Consider the following 20,680-nt stretch of genomic DNA (forward strand, 5'->3'; position numbering starts at 1 on the left):
GCAGATGAGAGAAAATACAAACCTTTGGCTTTGAATGCAGATGATTTACTTTAAAAATGACATAATCACAAAAAGCATGTCGTCTTTAAAGGGTTGATTAAAGTGTGACTGAATGTTACTTAAATACTTCCTCTGTGACTGAATGTCATGCATTTCTTTGCCCGTTTTCCTGACTCTGCCTCCTTTTCCTCCTCCTCCAGGTGTTTGAGGATGACTGGATTTTGTCTCAGCCCACAGACTCCGGTTGTCCCTCAGAGGCTCTGCCGGAAGAAGAAGGATTGTTGGAGAAAACCATCTCGGACGTCGCTTCAGTTTCAAACCATCCTAAAGGTAAAACAGAATCTCGTTAAGATCATAAATGAACATGAAGGTTATCGGATGCATCATAAGGAAAAATGTCGGCATTCTCCTCAGACCAGCCTTCACCCCTCCATCATCCTCCTCCTTCCTCTCCATCCTCACCCACCCATGAGCCCATGGGGCTGGAGTGGGACCCCTCGGTCGATATCGGGCGTTCGGTCTCCCACGACGATGCAGACTCTTCGTATTTCAGTGCCGGCACAGGTAAGCAGTGAAGTTTTCTGGTGGTAAGAAATGAGTTCCTCGTTCTTATCTTCATGATGGATGAATCAGGGACTGAATGATGCTCCACGGGGTGTTTTAACCCCTTTTAATCGTGCAGATTCAAGGCAGGCCTGGGTGTAAGGAGGCAACATGGAGGTCTGGCAGTAAAACAGCTGAACTGAGCCTTTCCAAAGACTGTTACCCTCAGCTGACAGAAGATAGCTGTTAGAAAACACACACAAATACGTCGCTTTGTCATCTGTTCTGTCAGCATCAACCAACGTTTAATTCAACACGTGAAAAAGGCTTCAGGGAAGTCCAGGGTTTGTTTGATTAAGCTTCCTTTTAAGAACCGGTATAATTTCCCACTAAATTACCAATAACAGTGGTTTGAAGCTGCTTTTATTTGAAAAACACATTTAATACACAAAGGCAACTCAAGGTGCTTTACAGAAGAATTCAATTCATTGTAATCATAATCCAATTAATTCATATGGAGCCAATTCAAAAAATAATATCCGAGCTAAGGAAACCAACAGATTGGACCGAAACTTGACTTCAGTCCAATCTCCCGTCCTGAGCCTGAGGGACTGTGGAAAGGAACGACTCCCTTTAACAGGAAGAAACCTCTGGCAGAACCAGAACCAGGAAGAAACCTCTGGCAGAACCAGAACCGGGAAGAAACCTCTGGCAGAACCAGAACCGGGAAGAAACCTCTGGCAGAACCAGAACCGGGAAAAAAACCTCTGGCAGAACCAGAACCGGGAAGAAACCTCTGGCAGAACCAGAACCGGGAAGAAACCTCTGGCAGAACCAGAACCGGGAAGAAACCTCTGGAAGAACCAGAACCAGGAAGAAACCTCTGGCAGAACCAGAACCAGGAAGAAACCTCTGGCAGAACCAGAACCAGGAAGAAACCTCTGGCAGAACCAGAACCAGGAAGAAACCTCTGGCAGAACCAGGAAGAAACCTCTGGCAGAACCAGAACCGGGAAGAAACCTCTGGCAGAACCAGAACCAGGAAGAAGCCTCTGGCAGAACCAGAACCGGGAAAAAAACCTCTGGCAGAACCAGAACCGGGAAGAAACCTCTGGCAGAACCAGGACCAGGAAGAAACCTCTGGCAGAACCAGGACCAGGAAGAAACCTCTGGCAGAACCAGAACCAGGAAGAAACCTCTGGCAGAACCAGAACCAGGAAGGGTGTCCATCCGCCTCGACCAGCTGGGGTTTGAGAAGACAGAAAAGAGGGAAAAGAGGGGGGAAAAACACCATAACACCATTCAAAGGATACCTGCTGGAACAGGGAAACACAAGTTAATAACCACAATAATGTCACATGGACATAAAATCATTTGAGAAATTAAACAGGAGGAAAAAGAGAGCAAAGGGAGGAAAGGTGACAGATGAGCTCCCCCAGCAGGCTGGGCCTATAGCAGCAGAACTATGGGATGTTCCAGGCTCACCTGAGCCATCCCTAACTATAAGCTTTATCAGAAAGGAAAGTTTCAGCCTGATCTTAAAGGTAGAGAGGGTGTCTGCTTCCTGAAGCCAAACTGGAAGCTGGTTCCACAGAGAGGGGCCTGATAACTGAAGGCTCTGCCTCCCATTCTGCTTTTAGGGGCCTGATAACTGAAGGCTCTGCCTCCCATTCTGCTTTTAGGGGCCTGATAACTGAAGGCTCTGCCTCCCATTCTGCTTTTAGGGGCCTGATAACTGAAGGCTCTGCCTCCCATTCTGCTTTTAGGGGCCTGATAACTGAAGGCTCTGCCTCCCGTTCTGCTTTTAGGGGCCTGATAACTGAAGGCTCTGCCTCCCGTTCTGCTTTTAGGGGCCTGATAACTGAAGGCTCTGCCTCTCATTCTGCTTTTAGGGGCCTGATAACTGAAGGCTCTGCCTCCCATTCTGCTTTTAGGGGCCTGATAACTGAAGGCTCTGCCTCTCATTCTGCTTTTAGGGGCCTGATAACTGAAGGCTCTGCCTCCCATTCTGCTTTTAGGGGCCTGATAACTGAAGGCTCTGCCTCCCATTCTGCTTTTAGGGGCCTGATAACTGAAGGCTCTGCCTCCCATTCTGCTTTTAGGGGCCTGATAACTGAAGGCTCTGCCTCCCATTCTGCTTTTAGAAACTCTGGGAACAACAAGGAAACCTGCAGCCTGAGAGCAAAGTGCTCTGTTGGGGAAATATCCAACTGTGAGATCTTTAAGATGTGATGGAGCTCGGTCATTAAGAGCTTTATATGTGAGGAGAAGAAGCTTAGATTCTGTTCTGAATCTAACAGGGAGCCAATGAAGAGAAGCTAAAACTGGAGAAACATGATCTCTGCTGTTAGATCTCAGCAGAACTCTGGCTGCAGCAGATCAGAGGACTGCAGTGATGAGCTCAGGTTTCCTGGTTCTGGTCAGAACTCGTTCTGAAGGTGAAGCTGTCAAAGCTGCTGGGGATGGAGGATCTTGTCTGGAAATGGGCTGTTAAAGTTCAGGTCTGGGTCGAGGGAAGCTCCTGTAGCACCAGGACCACAGCGCAGGCAGACAGTTGGTCTCCTGCAGCTCCGAGGCCAAGCTGTCTTCTTCCTGTCCAGCTTTGACTTCACGACCATGAAGTTCAGTTCATTATATGGACAGAGGTCCCAACATTTCATTGGTCTGGGTGGTCTCTGTTTGCCCCAGCTTCTGACCACAGGAGTCGGTGGAACCATAGCGCCGGTTCCTCTAGAACCTAGCTAGAAGGAGCTGGATCACTTCTGTTGGAACCGTCCTCCAGTCGGTCAGGAAGGGCCAAAGGCTGTGCACCATCTGGCTTTGGACTGCAGTGCTGCTTTGGGGAAATGGTCCAGTGCAGGCTTCTTAAAGGCTGAAGGAATTGGATTGAAGCTGCTCGTCTTCTTCGTGTTGATGAGACCAAAAAACCCTCTTTTGCTCCAGGCTTTTTAGATGTTGCTGGATGTTTTATGAGGATTTAAACCTGATTCTTTCATGTAATTGTGCCGTAGGTCTGTGCAACAGAGATGACCTGAAGAGGTGGAGCTACATCGGTTCCTTCGACTCTCGCTCTGACATCAGCACTGACATCACAAACCAGGAAGCAGACTTGGTTAGTCACAAGAGTTTCAACTTAAATTTATGTATTTACAGGTTAAAAGAAAGAAATATTGATTATAAGTGTGAAGATAACAGAAAACGGCACTTTTCTAACCTTGTTTTTTCTTGCACAGTTAAGTTTAAAACTTTTGTGGCAAATAAGTAACCAGTGTTGACTTTATTTTAAAGGGGAACTCCGGTATTTTTAAACCTTATTTCTGGCATGAAATACGTTCATCTGCTCACTGAGAACAGTTTGGTGAAAGTTGGCGTCCTTCGGAAGATATTTAGATAACTGGAGATCCATATAACAGAGTGAACGGGGCTTAGAGGATGCAGCCTCTAAATAAGGCATTATCTGTCTTTATTTCACCAATACTTTAAGAAGAATGAATGAATGAACCTGTGCTATAGCTCTGTTAGCTCATAGCTGCTGTTATGTGGCTACTTGCAGCTATAGGAGAGCTAACGGAGGGATTTCTACACAGGCACTCTACTGGGACCACTTCATCCACACGCCCCCCTGCAGCACAGTTTATTCACTCCGTGCTCTGTGACAGTCGGCTAACTTCACACAGAGTTTGCTGCTGATAGTTTTGTGCAACATGGCAGGATATTTATCAGATTTTGACAACGTGGACGACAACTTTGAGTAAGATGGACGTTCTTACCGGAGTGAATGACCTGTGCTGCAGGGGGGCGTGTGGATGAAGTGGTCCCAGTAGAGTGCCTGTGTAGAAATCCCTCCGTTAGCTCTCCTATAGCTGCAAGTAGCCACATAACAGCAGCTATGAGCTAACAGAGCTATAGCACACGTTCATTCATTCATTCTTCTTAAAGTATTGGTGAAATAAAGACAGATAATGCCTTATTTAGAGGCTGCATCCTCTAAGCCCCGTTCACTCCGTTATATGGATCTCCAGTTATCTAAATATCTTCCGAAGGACGCCGACTTTCACCAAACTGTTCTCGGTGAGCAGATGAACGTATTTCATGCCAGAAATAAGGTTTAAAAATACCAGAGTTCCCCTTTAAGCTTTTTAACATAAAGTGAAGATGAAGTAAAGCTACTCTAACAGGTTACGCCGGGTCTAAACATGAGCAAACTCCTAATTTCAGTGTTTAAGTTCCTCTTTTTGTTGCTCTGCTTTGACCCAGATGCTTCCCATCTGTACCTCACACACACTAACAGAGGCATTGATGTTCCAACACAGCAGCTGTCTGAAAATGCTGGTTACAACAGTTCACCTCCTCTTCCCCTGATTTATTGATGACTCCCGCAGAATGTAGCAGCTCTACATGTTGCCGGGTTCAGCCGTTTCCTTTTTTAGCTTTATTCTGGTGCCACACAGCAGAGGAGACATGAAAGGTGCCAGCAGAGAAACAAATAATGATGAGGGAGGATGGTGACGTAAAAACAAAATGATTCGGCGTGGGGGGGGGGGGGGGGGGGGGTCGAAGTCGACATGCACGCAGTTGCACTGTCTGTGAACTCTGCAGCTCAACAAAAACAGAAACGAGCCGCATGTGAAGCTGAATTAGCTTCTGATTACAGCTGCAGGATAAACACAAAGACATCGCAGCATTTTTATCAGCCTCGTTATTTACTGGACGAGTAAAGGCGAGATGCCAGCTCGCCCGGTTGTTCTTCGTTAACCTTTCGGACGTTCCTGCAGACTGCTGCATGCACGCCCCTCGCCACCTGCTTCAGCAGCCACCTCGGTTCAAATGGAGCAGATTTCGGGTTCTTATTCATTAGCAAAGCAAATCTGAAACACTCTTTTCAAGAGCTGCAAAAATACATCAGATTGAAGTGAAGAAACTAAACTGGTGTCACCAGAAGGTGGCGCTGTAGGCTACGTTGCCAGTTGTAATTCAGTAGAAGAAGAAGTTGTAATAGATGGAAAATGAAGCTTGAGATAAAGACAACAACAGCTGTGGTGGACATCTGCAAGAGGAAAATGGCCCTTCTTCATCCCAGGGAGTATCTGGGATATTATTCCATATCTGCAAAGGTTTTTTGTTTGTCCTTCAGACCAGAAACAGCTGCTGAGTCGCATCATTTTAAAGCTGCTTCTATTCCCGTAAAACAAGCGTCGTCGTCTGCAAAATAACCACAACAGGGGAGCGTTTTGTATAAACTTTTACTTTTTCTCATTCACACCTTCTAAATGGCAGTGAAAAGCATGAGAAGCCGCGGCTTCAGATGGATGATATGAACTATGTCCAAGCTTCGCTCTGCTTCTGCTCCACAGGGTCCGGAGGAATGGCCGGACCACCCCCAGCCCGGCTTTTGCTCGCCAGTCGCAGCCATTCAGGAGGTTACTCAGCCCTCCCGGGACCAGTGGATGACCTCCACTCCTGACAGAGAAGCTGGCGAGCCGCTGAGCTTTGATGGAGGACGCGTGAAGGCGTGGCTACGAGTCCAGAGCTCCGCCCCACCCGAGAGGAGGGCTTCCTGTTCCAAAGCTGTGCAAACGGACCGGGAGGTGAAGGTGGGTTAACTGAAGCATCCCCCTTTTTCACAGAAACTTTTAGCCCTGGTTTTAAAGGACTGAATACATGCTGTTAAGGGTTAAAGGTTAAGGTTAATGAAGCCGGATTCAAAAAGTGATCCTAATCATGTTTATTGACCGGGAAAAGGTGTGAGGTTGAGTATTTCTGTGCAAACCCAACAGCAGCTGCATGTGCCGGCTTAGTCTGATGTGTTCAGGATGTTCTGCTGCTGGGCAGGAAGTGTGCAGCTGGTTCTGAAGTAGATCTGGACTTTGGGTTACTTTCAGACGTGGAAAATGACCTGGTTTGATCTCTATATTATTTAATTATTACTTTGTTTCAGGCGTGGTTCCAAGCTTGAATCTGGCTTTGATCTGGATCAGTTTGAGACCAGGTTCAGACTGGATTTTAACTTGGTTCGGGGCTGGTTTCAAACTTGGTTTTGAAATAAATTTGGACTTGGAAAATGACCTGGTTTGATCTCTATATTATTTAGTTTTTTACTTTGTTTCAGGTGTGGTTTAAAGCTTGAATCTGGCTTTGATCTGGATCAGTTTGAGACTGGATTTTAACTTGGTTCGGGGCTGGTTTCAAACTTAGTTTTGAAATAGATTTGGACTTGGAAAATGACCTGGTTTGATCTCTATATTATTTAATTATTACTTTGTTTCAGACGTGGTTCCAAGCTTGAATCTGGCTTTGATCTGGATCAGTTTGAGACCAGGTTCAGACTGGATTTTAACTTGGTTCGGGGCTGGTTTCAAACTTGGTTTTGAAATAAATTTGGACTTGGAAAATGACCTGGTTTGATCTCTATATTATTTAGTTTTTTACTTTGTTTCAGGTGTGGTTTAAAGCTTGAATCTGGCTTTGATCTGGATCAGTTTGAGACTGGATTTTAACTTGGTTCGGGGCTGGTTTCAAACTTAGTTTTGAAATAGATTTGGACTTGGAAAATGACCTGGTTTGATCTCTATATTATTTAATTATTACTTTGTTTCAGACGTGGTTCCAAGCTTGAATCTGGCTTTGATCTGGATCAGTTTGAGACCAGGTTCAGACTGGATTTTAACTTGGTTCGGGGCTGGTTTCAAACTTGGTTTTGAAATAGATTTGGACTTGGAAAATGACCTGGTTTGATCTCTATATTATTTAATTATTACTTTGTTTCAGGCGTGGTTCCAAGCTTGAATCTGGCTTTGATCTGGATCAGTTTGAGACCAGGTTCAGACTGGATTTTAACTTGGTTCGGGGCTGGTTTCAAACTTGGTTTTGAAATAGATTTGGACTTGGAAAATGACCTGGTTTGATCTCTATATTATTTAATTATTACTTTGTTTCAGGTGTGGTTTAAAGCTTGAATCTGGCTTTGATCTGGATCAGTTTGAGACCAGGTTCAGACTGGATTTTAACTTGGTTCGGGGCTGGTTTCAAACTTGGTTTTGGGCCTGCTTTGGATTGTTTTTGGAGCACCTTGGGGAAGTTTCTCTGTTGAAACGAGAGCTTTGTAAAGATCTGCTTCAGAGCTCTTTGTTATTTCAGTGCTTTTCCTGCTGCATCATCATATAATTCACAGTACGTTTGGTTCTGTATAATTAATGTAACGTTTGAATTGCTCTAACCTCCTGCACAGTGCATGTGTTCTGCTCCGTGTTTTGTCTTAATTGAAACACCGTACAGATAATATAGATTTTTTTTCCTACGTTTTAATCCTCTTTGACATTTGTTTTCAGTTTGAACAGACGAGGTCTGAGCTGATCTAATCTCAGCCACGCATGCCAGTTTTATCACATAACACGTAAAGCTGTGGTCGCCGCGGCGATGTCCCACTGCCACAAATGTAGAAACAGATGTGGGTTAATCTGCCTCTGAAAATAGACCCGAACAATGCAATTATTTTCTTTTTTTTAAAAGCTGATCCAGTCGTTTGTTTTTAAAGAAATTAATGGATATTTTATTAACTAACTAACACCCTGTTTTTGAGGTATTTTCTGTGGAATTGAATCAGTGGAAAGCAGGATGTTGTGGGTTCTGAACCTATAGAATAACAGCAGATTTATTGTCTTCAGGCCTTGTTTTCTTGCTTGAGTTCAGCATTAACTTTCAGCACATGGCATCACATGGATATCATGTGTCTGTAAAATCTCCTGATGGACACTTTCATTCATTCACACTCTGCTCCACACACACAAAGTAAAATAAAGTAAAGTTTTGTGTGGAAGTCGAAGCTCTGAAAGATCTCGGCTCCTTCCAGCTGTTTCAGCAGGTTGGGTTTTTAAAAAAGCTCTTTGTTCAGCATCTTCATCTGTCAGCAGATGCATGTGTTGCACTGTGGAGGATTTTCTGTAAAAATAGGAAAAGAAAAACTAAGTGAATCCTTCCTGCTTCCACAGTAAGAAGCAGCCAGGAGCTGCTGATCAAAGACACCAGCAATGATCTTAGAGAAGCAGCTGCTGCTGCCCATCAGTCTGGGAAGGGTTATAAGGCCATTTCCAGACTATCTGGAGTCCATCATTCTACAGAGAGAAAGATTATTCACAAGTGGAAAACATTCAGGACAGCTGTCAATCTTCCCAGGAGTGGACGTCCCAGCAAGGTCACCCCAAGGTGAAGAAGCCCAGAGCTACATCTCAGACTCTACAGGCCTCAGTTAGCATGTTAAAGGTTAAAGGTCACCCCAAGGTGAAGAAGCCCAGAGCTACATCTCAGACTCTACAGGCCTCAGTTAGCATGTTAAAGGTTAAAGGTCACCCCAAGGTGAAAAAGCCCAGAGCTACATCTCAGACTCCACAGGCCTCAGTTAGCATGCTAAAGGTTAAAGGTCACCCCAAGGTGAAAAAGCCCAGAGCTACATCTCAGACTCTACAGGCCTCAGTTAGCATGTTAAAGGTTAAAGGTCACCCCAAGGTGAAAAAGCCCAGAGCTACATCTCAGACTCTACAGGCCTCAGTTAGCATGTTAAAGGTTAAAGGTCACCCCAAGGTGAAAAAGCCCAGAGCTACATCTCAGACTCTACAGGCCTCAGTTAGCATGTTAAAGGTTAAAGGTCACCCCAAGGTGAAAAAACCCAGAGCTACATCTCAGACTCTACAGGCCTCAGTTAGCATGCTAAAGGTTAAAGGTCACCCCAAGGTGAAGAAGCCCAGAGCTACATCTCAGACTCTACAGGCCTCAGTTAGCATGTTAAAGGTTAAAGGTCACCCCAAGGTGAAGAAGCCCAGAGCTACATCTCAGACTCTACAGGCCTCAGTTAGCATGTTAAAGGTTAAAGGTCACCCCAAGGTGAAAAAGCCCAGAGCTACATCTCAGACTCCACAGGCCTCAGTTAGCATGCTAAAGGTTAAAGGTCACCCCAAGGTGAAAAAGCCCAGAGCTACATCTCAGACTCTACAGGCCTCAGTTAGCATGTTAAAGGTTAAAGGTCACCCCAAGGTGAAAAAGCCCAGAGCTACATCTCAGACTCTACAGGCCTCAGTTAGCATGTTAAAGGTTAAAGGTCACCCCAAGGTGAAAAAGCCCAGAGCTACATCTCAGACTCTACAGGCCTCAGTTAGCATGTTAAAGGTTAAAGGTCACCCCAAGGTGAAAAAACCCAGAGCTACATCTCAGACTCTACAGGCCTCAGTTAGCATGCTAAAGGTTAAAGGTCATACATCTCAGACTCTACAGGCCTCAGTTAGCATGTTAAAGGTTAAAGGTCACCCCAAGGTGAAAAAGCCCAGAGCTACATCTCAGACTCTACAGGCCTCAGTTAGCATGTTAAAGGTTAAAGGTCACCCCAAGGTGAAAAAGCCCAGAGCTACATCTCAGACTCTACAGGCCTCAGTTAGCATGCTAAAGGTTAAAGCTCATACATCTCAGACTCTACAGGCCTCAGTTAGCATGCTAAAGGTTAAAGCTCATACATCTCAGACTCTACAGGCCTCAGTTAGCATGCTAAAGGTTAAAGGTCATACATCTCAGACTCTACAGGCCTCAGTTAGCATGCTAAAGGTTAAAGGTCATACATCTCACTCTACAGGCCTCAGTTAGCATGCTAAAGGTTAAAGGTCATACATCTCAGACTCTACAGGCCTCAGTTAGCATGTTAAAGGTTAAAGGTCATGACTTCATCTCAGACCTTATTTCGGACTTTGTTTGAACAGTTTGGAGCCAGATTTTGGACGTGGTTCGGCTTACTTTCAGACTGAGTTTGGACTTGATCTGCTTTCCAGTGATGCATTGCTGTCTGGCTCAATAGTTCCACGAATGTCCTCGACTGCATCGTGTGTCATTATTTTCAAATTGTGTTGCACCTGCAGATGGGAAAAAGATGGTAAAGTTTCTGCATACATATGTGATGAGGACACAGTAATCACTTCCAGGTCAAAGTTCACAGTTTAGTCTCTTCCCTCAGATGAAAGAAAGAAAGATGGCACATATTTACTCTCACATTTTCTCAGAAAACAGCTGAAAAACGAATGAATTTGACACTCGAATGCGGCTGTGCTCTTATGCACACGTCCCACTCTTTGAGATGCTGAGTTATTTTACTTTATTCACTTCTTTTACCGCTGATAAAGTATGATTATGTCTGAAAAGATGCCCCTCCAGTGTGAAGGAGATTAACGGCACACTGTGTTATCTCAGTTCCTGCTTCCCAGCAGAAGCTCCATCAGCATTCCTAATCATCAGAAGCATCAAGCTTTTATAAAGATGGACTCCTCTCTGTTTTTCATCCCCAGCCTCATGTTTCTCTCTCCATTAGACTTCATTTTCTCCCCCTCTTTCATTACTGGAGAAAGAATCTATTTATTCTCCGTCTTCCTTCTGCTCCTCAGACCGCAGAATGAATCCATAAAGTCTTGATTTATGCGTCAGGTCTGGCTGCACTTTAACAATCCCCATAAAAGTAGGAGAGAAACATGCAGACTTCTTCCTTTGCTTCCTCCCTCTTTACTTCTCTTATCTCTGTTTTCCCTCCCTGGCTTTCCACCAGTTCAGATAAATGTCCGCGAACAGCAATGCGACATCTATAAAAATGATAAATAGCAGGAGACAAAGAATTTTAGCTGATAGATGACTTCTTTCAGATCAGATCTGGTGACAAAGCATATTTTAGCTGTTATAATTTCAGCAGTTTTTCTGTAATACGTTTGATTGGATGGATGTTTGTGGCTCTAACGGAGGTCCATCACCTGGAAAACCATCAGAAATAAAGTCCAGATTTGATGTTGGTGACGGAGCGAATCGGGAAAGTGTCGATGCAGTTTGTATGAAATCTGACTGAAAGCAGAACCGAGTCCAAAGCTGTTTGATCGCATTTCAAGCATCGTTCCAGGAGACAAATCGACACAGATGGACCTGAACTCAGGAGCTCAGGTTTTGTCCAAACCGAAGTCTGGAGAACATCGTTGGAAAATTGATTTGGACCAGAGCAAAAGGCCGAAGTGACGCTGAGACGATGCAGAAGATGTTTAAGAGCTTAAAAACAAACAAACTGACCTCCTGTTTGGATATTTTAGCTTAAAAACACTGAAAGGAAAGTTCACAAAGCTGAAAGGAATGTGTTATTTAAGATTAGAAACACAGCGAGGCCACCTCTAAGCACATAGCATCACACTGAGCTCCTGTTTGGATATTTTAGTTACTCCCTGTGCACTAAATAAGATGAAAAATATGCATTCAGTCCTGGTCCAAACTCCTTTCTTCCAGACTTCCTGTGACCTTTAAAGTGTCCTGATCAACAGTTCTGCAGCTTTCTGAAACCTTTAAAGTGTCCTGATCAACAGTTCTGCAGCTTTCTGAAACCTTTAAAGTGTCCTGATCAACAGTTCTGCAGCTTTCTGAAACCTTTAAAGTGTCCTGATCAACAGTTCTGCAGCTTTCTGAAACCTTTAAAGTGTCCTGATCAACAGTTCTGCAGCTTTCTGAAACCTTTAAAGTGTCCTGATCAACAGTTCTGCAGCTTTCTGTAACCTTTAAAGTGTCCTGATCAATAGTTCTGCAGCTTTCTGAAACCTTTAAAGTGTCCTGATCAATAGTTCTGCAGCTTTCTGAAACCTTTAAAGTGTCCTGATCAACAGTTCTGCAGCTTTCTGAAGCCTTTAAAGTGTCCTGATCAATAGTTCTGCAGCTTCCTGTAACCTTTAAAGTGTCCTGATCAACAGTTCTGCAGCTTTCTGAAGCCTTTAAAGTGTCCTGATCAATAGTTCTGCAGCTTTCTGAAACCTTTAAAGTGTCCTGATCAACAGTTCTGCAGCTTTCTGAAACCTTTAAAGTGTCCTGATCAACAGTTCTGCAGCTTTCTGAAACCTTTAAAGTGTCCTGATCAACAGTTCTGCAGCTTTCTGAAACCTTTAAAGTGTCCTGATCAACAGTTCTGCAGCTTTCTGTAACCTTTAAAGTGTCCTGATCAATAGTTCTGCAGCTTTCAGAAACCTTTAAAGTGTCCTGATCAATAGTTCTGCAGCTTTCTGAAACCTTTAAAGTGTCCTGATCATCAGTTCTGCAGCTTTCTGAAACCTTTAAAGTGTCCTGATCAACAGTTCTCCAGCTTTCTGTAACCTTTAAAGTGTCCTGATCAACAGTTCTGCAGCTTTCTGAAGCTCTTTCACAGTTTTTCTTTGGACATTTTCTGCTTTTTCCCTCATCTTCAGTCCTTGTTCCTGAGCATTTTCAGTGTTTTTTCTTTGTTCAGCCACTTAACTCTGACCTTTGACCCATTCAGGCAGAAAAAAGGCTCCTAACTCAAGGGATGAACCAGTGTTGTGTCGACACAGAACAGACAACTTAGCAAAGAAGCCATTTTAAACTGGATCTTTAGGCACTTTGTTACCAGCAGCCTGTCACAAAGACACATCATTTGTTCCCATTTCTTTAGCTGCATCTATGAAAAACAGCAAAGAAAACACAGTTTGACAGACAGAAAATAGGATTTCTGCAGCAACAAGGTGATTCCCAAAGAGCTATTAGCTGAAAACTTGGCATATCTCAGCATGGTGTGCAGTGTGTCCTTAAAACATTTGAGGAAACTGGACAAGTGGAGGACAAAAGAAGAAGTGTCAGGCCTAAAAAACTATCTACAGCAGATGAACAGGATCTGAAAGTGATGTCCTTAAGAAAGAGGAAAAAATCCAGCTGTGACCTGACAGGACCTGAGAGATGCATCTGGACCTTCAGCTGATCCATCTACTGTTGGCCCAAGCCTCATCAGAAATGGTCTCCATGGAAGGGTGGCTGTCAAGAAGCCGTTCTTAAGGAAGGGAAACAGGGAGAAAAGGCTGAGCTGTGCCAAATGACACAAGAAGTGGACTGAAAATCAGTGGCAACAGGTCTTATGGAGGGATGAATCCTCCCCAGAGCCCGGACCTCAACATTATTGAAGCAGTGTGGGATCATCTGACAGAGAACGGAACAAAAGGCAGCCCACATCCAAAGAAGAGCTTTGGGATGTCCTTCAAGAAGCCTGGAGAACTATTCCTGAAGACTCCTTAAAGAAAGGACAGAAAGCTTGTCTCAGAGGGTTCAGGCTGTGTTGGAGAATAAAGGAGCTCAGACCAGAGATTCACTTTAAAGCTGCTCAGAACTGATAAAAAACTCTGTTTCTGCCTCAGATTCTGGGTTTAGGTTCATGTTTGATCATGTTTCAGTGAATCTCTGCAGCTGCTTCCTGTTTTTATGGAGAAATATAAAGAAATTAGGTCTGGATCAGAGTTTTGTGCAGTTCTGTAAATGACTTTAATGGGAAAATTTCAACAAAAATACACCTTTATGCTGATGACAGTTTTTTTTATATAGTTATTATAGATATTGAAAACATTTTGTCATATATTCTGTATTTACATTTACAAATTTAGCCATTCTTGAGGAAGGGAAATGGGGAGAAAAGTTCCTTCGAACTGAACAAACTCTGTTTCTGCCTCAGATTCTGATTTATATTCATGTTTTAACACATTTCAGTGAATCTCTGCAGGACTTTCCTCAGTTTTATACTGAACACCATATATTAATGAACAGTTTTCTGTTTCAGACTCACAGGGATGGACGTCGCATCAACTCACCCAAGCAGACGCACGGCAACAGACTCCAGCCACTTCCTGCCGCCTCATCACATGACCCAGAGGAGAAGCCCTCCTCTGATGGCGTCACGCTCCATCAACAGGTGAGTTAACGATGTCAGCTGTTAAATATAGTTCACTGTCACGCTGTAGTCTTTAATCTGAGCTTAAAAGATGCTTTTTGTTCTGCAGGACGAGCAGGAGCCGCCCTGTTCTGAAGGAGCTGGGCGGAGGTAAGAAACCCTCGGATGATAAAAGCGAGAAAAGACTCAAAACTGCTTTAATTCTCTGGAAGTTAATTGGAACAGTGGAAAGAAAAGCAAACGCACAAGCTGTTAGCTTTGAAGAAGAAAAAGAAAGGTCTTTATCTCTCTTTAGAGCAGCAGCGTTGAAGCACTTCTGTGATTTATGTTCAAGCCTATTTCATCCATTAAAACCATGTCAGTTCTTTATTGTTCCAGAGCTTTAGTTTTCCAAATGAAGCCACCGTAAAGAAGAAAAGGTTGTTGGGAGCCAATATATCAGAATATGGAGCAATGCTAACGTGCCGTTTAGATTTGTTAGCTTTTATTTATTGCCTTTGCTCCCAGATGATATTTTCTAATGATTTTATTGAAATGGAGCCTTTCCAATGTCTCTATTATTTCTGTAATGAAATTAGAGGCATCTTTTTCAAACTTGGAGCTGTGCAACAGCAGAGCCGTTTAGCACAGATTTAATTTAATTAATGAGACTAAATGTTATCTTAAAGTGTAGCTAAACAGATCCTGCCATTGAAATGAATGATGATGACCAACTTTCCCAAAAAAAGGAGGTTTATCGGCTGTTTTTGTGTGTTTTTGAGGCAGAAATCAGTGGCTGATGCTACAGCTGGAACCACAGCTGTGTTTATCAGGTAGTAAAGAGAAAGTTTTGGAGCACACGAACCTCTTCTTGACCAACTTGGACCTGGTGCTGGCTTCTGTCCAGAACTTGTGCAGCTTTAACCTTCAAAGAAGCAGGTTTTTTTCACCTGGGAGCCTGTTTTACGCCTGTTTCAGCAGCTTGAAAATGTCTTCAGCCTCGTTTCTGTGGAGGACTCCAAGCAGGGATCAGCGTCTCTTTTTCCTTTAGCTCCATTTGTCCTGATTTCTGCAGCCAGCTCCTGATTCTGAACCATTTTACAGTGCTTCCAAACTCAGAAGCACAGGTGGAACTGAGCAGCATCCTCTCCTGTTAAGATATTAAGCATCGGGTAAATTAGAGGAACTCTTTTCCTCTGCTGCTTCCACTTTAAACATCACTTTTAAAGGGTTAATTGTTATTTCTTGGACCACACTTGGAGCTGCTACGCCGGTTCTGGATTTTAAATGTGGTTAGTCACCGTAACGCCATCTCAGACTGTTTCATCAGCATTTCATCCATGTTAGCTGCAGCAGCAGCGGTGTTGATCGGCTCCAGCCTGCATTGATGGAAAGATGCAGTCAGGGCTGCAGCAGTGGACAGAGCACGCTTTTCCTGACCGTTGGTGGACAAAAAGAGACGGGATTGTTTGATTTTTACCCCCAGTAAGACTCTCAGTCCTGCTGTGGGGCTGATGTTTGAGGTCAAATGTAACCACTCATCTATTTATCTCAGAAAGTCTGGTTCAATCAGCATTTTTAGCAGGTAAACTTCTGCTTCAGAATGCTTCTCATGGGGTAAAAATGGTTTTCGACACACATGGAGTAAGATTATTTCTATTTTTTGACACAATTTCTGTTAATTTTCAGAATATTCAGACTTTATCTCTTGTAACTACACAGAAAACATCATTATGCTTGCAGATTTTCCAGCTATAAAAGAGCATCTTATGAGTTATTTTATTCCTGAGTGAACCAGAATCTACCAACGAGGGAAATGTAGATTTATTAAAGAAGTTGATTAGAGTCTCATCGTGGTTTTGGTCCCTGGATGTAAGAGAATGCAGAAACTTCTCTATCCTCTGCTGCTTGTTTTATTCATGATTTGTGTTCTACGATGTGAGAAAACAGCATCTGAACGTTGATTTTCATCGGGAATGTTCTCTAAAATGTGTTCTGAGGAGACGCCACCTCCTGAAATCCCAAACTGAAGCCCTGAAGTGTTTGACCACATCCCACCAGTTTGTTTTGAATCAGGCTGAACTTTTAGTTGCTTTTTCTCCACCAGCTGTCCTGAAGGCTGAAGTTATTCAGAAATAGTTCCAGCCAGAGGTGACCTACAGTCTGCCTAAGCTCTAACCGCCTGCAGAAGGTTTTATTAACACCTCAGGATGCATCTTTCAGTTCTCCTGCAGCTCATCCGCTGCCTCCTGGCTCCAAAATGATAACAGGCAACAGATTAAATAGAGCATTTAGAAGTCTAAGCATCGAAATAAGCCGTTGTTTTAGGGTGGAAACGGTAACCTGCTGTTGTTAGTTCCACTTTAATGCCTCCATCTCCTCCTCAGAGTGTCCTCCAGCAGCAGAGCCTCCTCCTCCCTGCTCTCCCGGGCCCTCCTCTGCCTCCTCCTGGCTGCAGCTTTGGCCCTGCTGGGCAGCCTGATCTGCAGGGCCACGGAGCCGCCGTGTCACCGCAGCAACGGCATGTTACGGAGCCTCCACCTCGCTCTGAAGTACGTCAACGGGCCCCCGCCTACCTGAAGACCAGACGGATGAAATGAGGCTTTCAGCTCAAAGTCTCAACACAACTCAGCTGCAACAACTCACTAATCAGTCGTACCTGCTTCCAGAATCGCCAAAAATGGCCGTTCTGGTTTGTTTCTGCCCAATTATTGGTATTAATTTTCATTCAAACATTCTTTTTAAAGTTGTGAGAAAATCTGCCGATGGAAACCAAAGGATTATGGGTCCGAATGTGTCAGATGGGATGTAGCTTTAGACCACTCAGTAGTGTTGTGTGCCTCTTCTTTCCAGCCAGACCGAACTGCCACTGACTTTAAAAGCAGCTGCTGGATGCAAACGTTTCCCGACGGCTGCAGTTTGAGGCCAAAGAATGATAAAACGAGATGAGCTGGATGAAAACTTTACGAAGCGTACCTGTTGGCAGCTTAAATAAGAGCTCATCTGCACAGCCGTTGCAGCACCTTAATATGTCTTTAACAGTCTGTGGCTGCTGATTGAAAATCGGTGCTTTAATGCCACATGAACTTTAGATTTTAACCCTAGAAGTTCAAGATGTGGTAAACGATGTAATGAAACTTAAATGCGCCTGTTGAACAAGCCATGACTGATACATGCATTTAAGGTCCGGTTTAAATCCACTTTAAATCCTTTTGTTTTGGTCTCCTGTCATTTCTCAGGTTTAACCGAGAGCAGAAACCGGGCCTTAAACAATCATCTCACGCCCCTTAATGCATGTTAAGGTTCCACTTTGGTGCTTTGAATGATTCGGAGTGAGAATCTTATGTCTTTAAGACCAAAGACTAAATGGGGAGGTTTAATTAAAACTCTTAAAGGGATCATATGTTGGAAAGAACAGAAAAACACCCGATTTGTATGATTAATTTAATAAAAACAGAAGCTTTGACAGGAGATTTCTTGTCTTTATGACCTCATACTGCTATCTGTGCTAATGTGGCTAAAGCTAATGTAAAAGATGTCAAAGTCCTGATGGATTTTGTAGTTTTTAATCACTCACTGCCTTTTTACACCATGATAGCACTTATATTAATCATCAGCAGCAGCTTATGCATTGGAAGGAAACATGCTTTATAACCCACGAGTGTTTATTTGACTGATTGTGCCGGTTCTGAATGACGCCAGATTGATGCTGGTGTGGTTTAGGATGATTTTGGGTCTTTTCTTGCTGTGGGTGACTGATTTTTTTTTAACTTTCCGTCCACTTGAAGCGACAGTAAGATGTTACAGCTTGAAGAAAAGTGTTGTGAAGGACTGAGGGATGAGTTTGATTGAGTTTTTTTGACCTGCCAGACAGGATAAAACATGTTTTTCTTTTCCAAAAAGCTTTTCAGGATTTGTTTGAGTCGTTTTTATTGAAACCGCACGTTTGACTTGATAAACCTTATTTCTCAGGTCAGTCCGGGTTCCCTAAAAAGGTCAAATTCAGAAGGACTAAGCTGTTGTCAGCACTGATATAAGAACATGGTTTTAAAGCTTTGAGAGGTTTCAGAAGAAGGGAAATGCCATTTTGAACATTTAATTTTCTTCCTTATTACTGTAAAAACAATATTACATCGAATTAAATACTTTGCTTTTGTACACATACAGATTAAAAATAAAGTTAACTATATGAAACATTTGTAAATCCTGTTTAATTGTTCTGTCTTTTGTCAGTGTGTCGGGAATAAATTTAAGGGTTTCTGAAGCAATCATTTGACGGTTTAAAGTGTTTAAACTTCTGACCAGAGGGGGCAGTAGAGGCTGCATTGCTGGTTGCATTTCAGTAGAAGAAGTAGTTGTACGGAGGAGGAACCAACAGCATCTGAGGAGATCTGGAGAGAGCTCCTCTTCAGTTTATTGTTGGTTCAGACCGAAAACAGCTACTTAGAAACTTAAAAACAGCTGTTTGCTCCTAATGTGCATCAAGTCTACCTCAAAACCGACAAAAAAGACCAAAAAAGACAGCTTAGGCTTGCTCCCTCGTCCTTTACACTGAAACTCCTCCAGATTCCCTGAATGCTTTCATGATATTCTGCTCTGTAGAGGCAGAAATATGCAGATCCCTTCCAGTCTTTCTCTCAGGAACATTGTTTTAAACCTCTTTGCTCCTCACAGCCTGTCATGGAGGCTGTTGTCAATCACCTTTGGACACGAGTAGTTTTGTTTTAAACCCATTACCAGCTCTAATTGCCCCATGCTAACGTTTCTTGGGACGTATTGCAGCCTGAATTGTAAAATTAGACGTATATTAACAAATTAAATTAAGCCGATGAGACGAAACATTTACAAATTTGATTTAAATTAACCCATGAACCCAATATATTTAATCAAAAACAGAATAAAACCATGGCAATGAATTTTAATCCTCAGCAACAGCAGAAAAACCTGAATGCAGTGTTTCTCAGCGTTTATCGGCCTGTGCTTTGCAGCTTCTTGCAAACATCTCCGCTGGTGATATTCTGTATATTTGTGCGACTCTGCAGTCGTTCGTGATCCAGTTAATGAAAGCGCTCCATCTGTTCTGAGCAGCCCCCCTTTCAGCAGGGACAATGATGATTATCTGCTCATTAAGAGCCATAAAATGGGAAACTTCCTTTTCTTAAGTCACGAGAAGGCTAAGAACAATCGTTTTATTGTATGTGAATTCTACATTTGAGCCACAAAAAAAAAAGAAAACCTCAAGTTAAAATTCCTCCTTGGAGAAGAAATATTGTATCAAACAAGTTATAAAACACCACAAAGCCACTAATCTGTTCCAGCTCGTCCAAACTGTACATTCTTCAATGTTCTGCAGTCCAGTTCTAAATCTGTGCATTGTTCAGAGAGGATGGTATGTGCTCGGATGGACAAGGCATGTTTTTCAGTCTCAGCGCGTGGAAACGGGATGGAGGCGAGGGGAGGAGAGAGTTTCAGGTCAGTGCGAAGGATGAATGGATGTAGTTGTTTCCCCCAGCTGAGAAAACGCCACAAATTCAGTTAGAGGGCAAATAATTTCATGTTATCTGAGGAATTTTCCAGTGGACTTTTAACCCGACTGCCGTGAGACGCAGAGATGGGAGGAAAACACCAGAGGAGAGATAAAGATTTAAGGTTTTAGATTCACGGTGGAGAAATGACTCAATCTCACACATTTTCTGAAGAGGACGCAAATGGCTCCTGATTAAAAACGACCTGTTTGATCTGCGCCATGCAAAGTCTGGACCCTGTGGGGTCAATCCTGCTCCCTGAGCCACGAACAACACAACTGGAGGAAGAATCTGATGTAAAAACCTGTTTCACCAGCTGGTTTCAGCGCTTAGATGCATAATGCAGCCGAACCTGGACCGGATCAGCCGAGGAAAGTCCGGATCTCAACGCTGCCTCCACAGACAACCGCGAAATAATCATTTAATCTGTTAAACGACTCCATAAACTAACTGTTTCACAGTAAAATAATCACACTTTGACCTTCAGTAGCTCATAGATTCCATAGTTGCAGGTGGGCGACACACCTGATTGCCAAGAGGGACAAAAAAGGTCAAATCCTGTGTAAAACCGGCTGTGGAACAAAGAAACGACACAGATTGATCATCAGAGCCACAGATGAGCTGCTGCCCTGGTCCCAGGACCCTCAAACGCACCCTGATGGGTTGTAAGAACTCTCTTTAAGGTTTAAACCTCGGAAACAGTTTGAGGTTTTAGATTCACGGTGGAGAAATGACTCAATCTCACACATTTTCTGAAGAGGACGCAAATGGCTCCTGATTAAAAACGACCTGTTTGATCTGCGCCATGCAAAGTCTGGACCCTGTGGGGTCAATCCTGCTCCCTGAGCCACGAACAACACAACTGGAGGAAGAATCTGATGTAAAAACCTGTTTCACCAGCTGGTTTCAGCGCTTAG

The 20,680-nt window shown here is 43.4% G+C and overlaps 1 protein-coding gene across 1 annotated transcript in view; it reads left to right on the forward strand.

Annotated features, from left to right (window-relative positions):
• Nucleotides 1–16,829, forward strand: part of LOC140314608 (nesprin-2) — a 46,468-nt gene extending 29,639 nt beyond the window's left edge. The window contains exons 7-13 of the mRNA XM_072392915.1: nt 201–330; nt 415–564; nt 3,554–3,654; nt 5,897–6,136; nt 14,149–14,280; nt 14,369–14,409; nt 16,626–16,829. Of these exons, the coding sequence (XP_072249016.1) occupies nt 201–330; nt 415–564; nt 3,554–3,654; nt 5,897–6,136; nt 14,149–14,280; nt 14,369–14,409; nt 16,626–16,818 (987 nt within the window). The 3' untranslated portion in view covers nt 16,819–16,829. The remainder of the gene's footprint in view (nt 1–200; nt 331–414; nt 565–3,553; nt 3,655–5,896; nt 6,137–14,148; nt 14,281–14,368; nt 14,410–16,625) is intronic.
• The last annotated feature ends 3,851 nt before the right edge of the window (nt 16,830–20,680 follow it).

Source organism: Leuresthes tenuis, unplaced genomic scaffold (assembly GCF_036924035.1).
Source record: "Leuresthes tenuis unplaced genomic scaffold, fLeuTen1.0.hap1 SCAF_9, whole genome shotgun sequence".
Taxonomy (NCBI): domain Eukaryota; kingdom Metazoa; phylum Chordata; class Actinopteri; order Atheriniformes; family Atherinopsidae; genus Leuresthes; species Leuresthes tenuis.